The 7,533-nt window shown below is 35.8% G+C and overlaps 1 protein-coding gene across 1 annotated transcript; it reads right to left on the reverse strand.

Moving 5' to 3' along the window:
- Nucleotides 1–4,917: 4,917 nt before the first annotated feature.
- On the reverse strand, nt 4,918–7,014 carry LOC147514838 (uncharacterized). Its single transcript, XM_086594417.1, has 5 exons — nt 6,351–7,014; nt 5,974–6,240; nt 5,627–5,869; nt 5,331–5,522; nt 4,918–5,212 (listed from the first exon to the last, which is right to left on the reverse strand). Exons 1-5 carry the CDS (start codon nt 6,926–6,928, stop codon nt 5,143–5,145), a joined length of 1,350 nt encoding a protein of 449 aa, XP_086450543.1. The 5' UTR covers nt 6,929–7,014; the 3' UTR covers nt 4,918–5,142.
- Between the last annotated feature and the right edge of the window lie 519 nt (nt 7,015–7,533).

The raw sequence follows: 7,533 nt of genomic DNA on the forward strand, positions 1-7,533 counted from the left end.
GCATCAGTGAATTATATGCTATGCCACTACCTTATTAAGTAAATATATATTAATTATCCCTATTCAGGATTTAAGGAAGTGAATGGGCTGAATTTATATGGTTAGATTAGTTTAGTTTTGTTGTTGTATCTATTTCCGGTGGCTGTGTTTGTCAATGGGTCTCAATGGGTTGAAGGGTATCACAGAGCAATCCAAGCTTTTGGAAATCTGTTGACATTGTATTTGTGGGTGATTTTGTTTGGGGTGTTTTACCACCTCTACAATCAGTCGTCTTACCGGGAGCTACTAATGCTTAATTTCTTGTTTTTTTGTTAAAGTCAAGATCCGAGGTCACACATGGCTATCAATAGATCCTTTGCTATTATTATATTAATGCTTTAGTGAACTAAGTCTGTCTACACATTGGGCTCTATTTTAACCAACAAAAATTCTACTTGGTTTTCAGGCTGTTAAAATGATTAGGGTGCACCATCTATTTATCTTTATTCTATTTTATCATAGGCTTATATGTGAATCTATTTACTTACTTCACAATTTGGTTTTATGAAGATGCGTTTTGAGTTAGACATTAATATATCACTGTTATTACTTAAAGGAATAAGAAAGTAGCATTATTCTATATATTGCTCTTATTATCACGTTTGTTCATTTCTGATATTAATATTTGACTGAACTCAATGATATTGCTTAGTCAAATGGATAACAATATGCACGGGTATTGTACTATGTTAGTCTTTAGGCCGGCACCTTTGTGTAGTGTATGACTTTGTTTGCACTTTGCAGTGAAGCATAGTGTGGAGTCCATCCCTTTCCTATAGTCACAATGTCTGATTTCCAATATCGAGATTCTACTTTTGAGATATATGCTTATTTATTGGTGTCTTATAGCTTATTATAATTTTGTTAAGCTACCATTGTCTCATATAGAAAAATGCCAAACCCCAATAGATTTTTTTTTATTAGGGTGAGTAATTACTTGAAGCGGGAAGCTTGAGTCGTTATAGTGATGGAATTGGAAAAAATAAGAAAAATTAAAGGATAGATTGCTGACCAATATCTAGAGCAGTGATTACACCAACATAGCATAAGTGAAATGGATAAAGTTTTCTTTTGCTATTTTTGTTTGGATTATGCTAAAGTTGTGATTAGTTCCGTCGTTGTTTCTTTACATGTAATGTTAATGCTGGTATGCTATTTTTGTTTGGATCATGCTAGAGTTGTGATTATTAGTTCTGTCGCCGTTTCTTTACATGTAATGCTAATGTTGGTATTGCTAGACTCTTGAATCTCCTAGAATTCTATTTATTTATTCAAATTATTATAAATTTGGGTAAGAAGGAAAGTGTAGGTCACTGTGATTCTGTTAGACTAAATGAAATAACTCCACATATATTATATGTATGTAATTACTTTTGGATGCTGGTTAGAGTACCAAAATCAAAAGATTGCCTAAATTAATAGTTAGTCTATGGTCGTTTAATAACTTGAACATACTCAGGTTAATAAGTTACGTGATTACAGTTAAACCTGGTGACGTACAATAGAAATTACATCAAAAGAAATCTCTACAGAGCAGCACCCTTGAATTTGATTTTAGTGTGAGTGTTACTATGTTAGCAAGTTCATCAAGAGAGTTGTGTCGAGTTTCCCATAAGGCCAAAATGACGCATAGACGCCTGAGCAACTATAGCTAGATCCTGAAACCAATAGTGCCCTACCGCATGGAGCAATGGGCAACATATCCATTCCATTCCAAACGGGAATGGACTTTAGTCAATAGAATTAAGAATCCAACGTGTAAATGGTTTCTCTATGTTCAGTAATTACTTGAGATACTCTTCATGGCCTTAACATAACACAAACATTTTTTTCTGCATCAAGAATACTTCAGAAGACATCTTATGGAATCATAAATGTTTACTTTAAGGGAGCACAGTTGGTCAGATAGTGGCACTACCTGCTTAGTCTCTGTGAAGTGCAGGCACAGATGGTGGCATGGTGCCAGGGATTTTACATTTTCCTACACTATTGGAAAATTCAGTTGTGGTCTCATTTGAATGATTGGAGTTGAGATACTTCTGACTAATCTTAAACCAATGCAAATTGATAGTTAGGACTTAGGATACTCTGTTTATACGAGCAAGTTCAAACAGAGCTGGTCAAAACATGAGTTAACATGTTTACCGTTTATAGATGAAAAATTCAGCTGAGCTGTGTAATGGGTACATTCACCTAATCACCTCTAACTTAATATTCCAAGTTTATATTAATATATGTATCTATCAGAGAACACTGAGTTGGGCAATCTACAGTGTGTCACCATTACCAAGAACCACATTATTAGAGTTAGTACAAGTGTTCTTATTATGTAAGGGCGCAACATCTCCATTCATATGGTGGGGGTGGCACCAATTTCGGGGTACTAATTGGGATCCATAGGCTAAGTACGTGAGTTGCAATCCGGCAAAGGTAGTATTAAGTTGATTGGTCCCCAACTGATTTAGATGTTGTTGGGGTGTCAGTGGAAGCAAAAAGATCAGTTTGAAGGCATATCTGGCATGTAAGAATATATTTAATATGCGCACCAGGAATACCGGAACTGATTCGATTTCAATTTCCTAGCAACGACCCCTGTCTATCCAATTAGGACCTCAAAAGTTGCCTCAATTATCATGTGGCTGACTTGGGCCAGAAGTATGACTTGGGCCAGAAGTATTGCCACAAAGCTGACTAGGCCCAGAAGTGTTGCTACGAGATTGAGTAAACATGAGAGCAGTGTGAGCAACTTGCTCTATCTGACCAGGTGTTGCAATTTGAGTCTCACAGAAAGAAGGTGAGCTACCAAATCTTGGAATTCTGAAAGACGAAAAAAATTCATAATAGCCGTCATAATCGTAGAATAGTCAACTTTAATCTTGTAGTGATAGGATCTTTGTTAACAGGTTCGTTAAGGGAGGCCAAGGAATCAGGCAAGGACTTGGCATGTTGGAGATACTCTATAATTAACCGATTTCCCTTCAGAATGGAGAGAAGTTGAAACCTGATATGGGTGGCATTGGCCACTGATTGTTGCAAGGCATGACATTGAAGGAAACTTCAAGTTTATTTGGCAGTATTGAGGGCAACAACTGCGGAACACAGTCAATTATAAAAGAAGAAGTAGAATGGACACATGGCTTTGGAAAAATAAAATACATACTAGAAAACATCCTGATATTAGTTAGTTTAAATTGGTACCCGCCTATTGATATTGTTGTGTTAAGATTGTAGTATTATTCTTTTATATTAATATATGCATCTATCAGGGAATACTTGCGTAGGTTTATCTTAGTTTAATTTTGCCTGTAAAATGCCTTTGTTACGTTTTGGTATACATCTCACATATTCTATTACTATATCTTGAAAAACAGGGCATTAAAATCGAACAAGAGGATGAATAACCAAATTCCAAGAAATAATGTCTAGAAATTCAGGTAACATACTCATTCAATAATAGTCATAAATAAAATATTGATATAATAAATAACTTACGCTTAAAATTATTTTTATTGCAGGACTGATTGCGATGGACTCATCAATGGACTCCTGACATATACGATGGAGTGCGCGAAAAAATTTACGTTGGAAATATACAAAAAAATGTTCAAGTTATATGTTGAAAGTTACTTTTATTATATATTTTTGTTATTCCTAGGGTTATACCCACATTAAAGTCACTCTTCAGTTATTGTCTTTCATCTAAACTATTTGTGATGAAGCTTACTACAACAGACATACTTTGTTAGATCAATTGTCTTTCCAATATGCGATATATATATGTTGGTAGTCAATTTCACTGGAGCCTTTTAGTCAGCTATTCAACGAACATATCATAGTCTATGTTGGCTATATTTCCATGGTAGTTATAGAAACATTCTTACAGTGGTGTTGTTTTACCAATATTCTTTGAATTTATTGTGTTCAGCCCATTGTCTCATATTCTCCTACAGGCTTTCGTTAGTATGATTTACTGATTACTGAGTAGCTTTCTTAGCTTGGTTGTTGAAGCTCAACCTTTTAGCCAATGTTGCACATTGTTTGATGGCAGTCGTTATCATTAAGGAAAATAAACAAAAAAAGATTGTCCAAAATAAAAACCATTCACTTTGCCTCCCTACCTCTCCCTCTCTCTTTCTCATCTCCCATCACAAGAAGAAAAACTCTCACACTTTCTCTGTCGCTACAAGACCCTTTCAAATTGTTTCAATGTCAAGTTTTTCTCCCTCTTGAAAACCCATTAATTTTCTTATCTATAAGTTAATGAAATAAACCAACGTTTTGATTTTCAAATAGATAAGGATCAAGTGGACTTTGGGATATTGAAACAGTAACAATCAATGTGCATATAATATTTTTTTCTAATGGACTTTAGGCTTTATGATCGTTAACTATCAATGTAGCAGGCCTAACCAAGGGTCGGGCTTAAAAACTAATATTTAACACAATTGTTGAGTTTGACATTTCCGTAGTACTCTAAGATTAAGATTGAGTTGGTTAGATGTGATTATGAGAATTTGATATCTTTTGTTGTATCTCTAATAACTATTTAGAAATATTTGGTATTATTATCTTACTATATAGAAAAATATGGGGTCGATTGAATAGTAAATTCTACATCACGTTCCAGGGGTATTTTGGTAATTGTACAATGTTTTTTTGTTTTTGAAGTGGTAGAAGTGTAATTTCATAATTTTAAAATTTGTTTTTTGATGTGTTAAAAAAAAAAATACAATGGTGGGGCTCATCACGTTTGGATTGTTCCCAGGTGCCTGGGCACGCTTCTTAAGATTAGTATTATTATATATTTTGAAAGGGCCAAATATATACATCGGATCTTGATTAATTACAAGTCATGTAAATAAAGACACTTTCTAGTAATTTATATGTTAAAAAGATTTTATTGCATCAACATAGAATAAATTACAAAAACCACTACACCTGGCATTCCAGGGAGTGCATCAATATTTCTCCACATTTTCCTATAATATCATAGGCTCATCTTTACAGCAGAGAAAACAAAAGATCACAATAATGCCAAAATAATTGATGAAGCATAGCCAACACTTCTTCATAGCTTGTTCCAAAGTCGGGGAGGAGATAAACTTAACCCCTCGTCTCTATAGGTTTCAAGATATCGTTATAGGGGGCAGATCTAGGACTCCCAAAATAATGCCTGAAAACAATTGAAATAAAAGGTTGAGTACTCCTAGAGTGATCACTACTTTATAAATAAAGGTAAATCTATATAGCATAACTTTATTCTTGGATTTGTGAGATCAGTGAACTCTTACCCCAACCAGTCTCTATCTCTGAAAAATGTCGGACGATCCCCTGTGACATCGTCGTGGGTATATTTAAAGCCAGCTGGCCACTCTCCTCTAGGCATCTCCCTCACCATATGCTTCGTCGTTCTAATAGGGCCGTGATCAATCACTCTTCCTGCCATTGTTGGCTCTGGGGCGGCATTCGGACCCCCGTAATACCTGAAAACATACAGTCATCCTCATGAGATGTGATGTAAATTGGTTGGTGTACAAACATGTGAACAAATTAAAAATGAGTTGGTTGTTGGACAATGAACTCTTACTCGTTGAGATCCCCGAACCTTGTTGTGAGATCGCCAGTGAGATCGTGGTAGGTTTCTTTTATGGGTGCAGCTATTTCTTCTGCCATACGCTTAGTGTTTTCTATAATAACATGATCGTGTACACTTCCCGAAGCGGGGTTCCCTTTATCAGCGTTGCTTGATTTACCAGGCTTGGTTCTTGAAAACCAGTGAACAGGTTTATGGGAGGCTGGCTGTGGGGCGGCGTGAGGACTTCCATAGTACCTGAAAACGAGTAAAATCAATAATAAAAAAGTAAATGTCTTGTATAAAAACAATTAACTTTCCTTTTACTTAATGATTCTTGGCGAATATTGAGCTCTTATTACCCAGCCATATCTCCAAATGATGCCGTGAGATCGCCTGTGACATCGTTGAAGCCATGTTTTATGGGTGCAGTCAACTCCATTGCCATACGCTTTGTGGTTGATATGGGCTCGGTAGCATGACCACTCTTTCTTTCTGGCAGGTGTTTAGCGATATCCTTCCCTGTGCTGGTAGCATCGTCGTTTGATTTACCATGCTTGGTTTTTTCATGATGATGGTGGTGTTGAGATTTATGGGGGGCTGGGGCAGCATGAGGACTCCCATGAAACCTAAAACAGTTAATGTTAGTAAATAATACTCATTAAGTAGTGTAAATAAACACTTAAAATAAGACGTACAAGAAATCTTTTCGAATTCTTAATCAGTGATCAGCTCTTACCTGAACCTTGTTGTGAGATCCCCTGTGACATCGTCGTAGGTGTGTTTTAGTGGTGCAGACTTTTCTTTTGCCACAGGCTCAGTGGTTATTACAGGGTCATCGGTGTTATCCTTTTTATTTTGTTTGGCATGGTTTTGTTTACCATCATACATGGTTCTTCCACCGTTGTTACCTGTACCAAACATGGTCCCTGCAGCATGATTCAACTTATCCTTCAGTGTTCCCATTGCGTCATTAGTTTTATCCTTAACAGTTCCTGCTGCATTACTCGTTTTATCCTTGACGCTTTGTCCAGCTTCCTTCGCTTTATGTTTTACAGTTCCAGCAGCACGATTTGCTTGGTCCTTCACAGTTTCTGCAGCATTGTTCGCTCCGTCCTTCACACTATCTGCTGCATTGCTTGCTTTCTCCTTCAAAGTTTCAGAAGAATGTTTTTCCGTACCCTTCTTGGATCCCATAGGATTGTAAACGTGATTCCTTACATCTTCCATATGGGCATCATAACGGACACAATAAATCGACTCAATCCACAATGCCAATGTCAATGACAAGAGCAGAAACGCCACTCCTTTTGCCATTTTTTTTCCTTATTTCAATTCAATAAGTACCAGAGTACAATAACAGCGTCAATAAGTGTTTGTGTTAAGTTTGCAATCTTTGATATAAAAAGTGGAGACAAGATCTTCTATTTATATAGAGAAATGTGGGTATTGTGGTGTGACTTTCAGGTGTCTGTCTGAGTAATTTGCGGACCCATATTAGTTGCCGAGATTTGTGAATGTCCTAACATTTTGTTCTGTTTTCATCCATTGTTTTGAGACCATTTCTAGTTCTTTGAATTTGGCAATGCCAATAATTTCTTCTATAACAACGCCACTAGTTAAATAGCACATCTATGGGGCCGTTTGGGAACCATAATATGTATAAATAGTTGTGTTTTCAAAATCAATTCTAACTTAATTAGATTTGAGATAAACCCTTATGGTGAAATTATACCCAACAACCAAATACAAATCAATTTTTGATTTATTAAAAAAACCAAAAAGAGAGAGAGAAAAATACCAAAAAGCAAAAAAGATTAAAATATATATGGTAAGTCATTCCAAGAGGAAAGCTCCATAATTTTGTTTCTCATTCTTTAAATCATTTTTTTTTTGTTTATGTTTTAATGGATTATCTCATT

This window comes from Coptis chinensis, chromosome 2, assembly GCF_015680905.1.
Source record: "Coptis chinensis isolate HL-2020 chromosome 2, ASM1568090v1, whole genome shotgun sequence".
Taxonomy (NCBI): Eukaryota; Viridiplantae; Streptophyta; class Magnoliopsida; order Ranunculales; family Ranunculaceae; genus Coptis; species Coptis chinensis.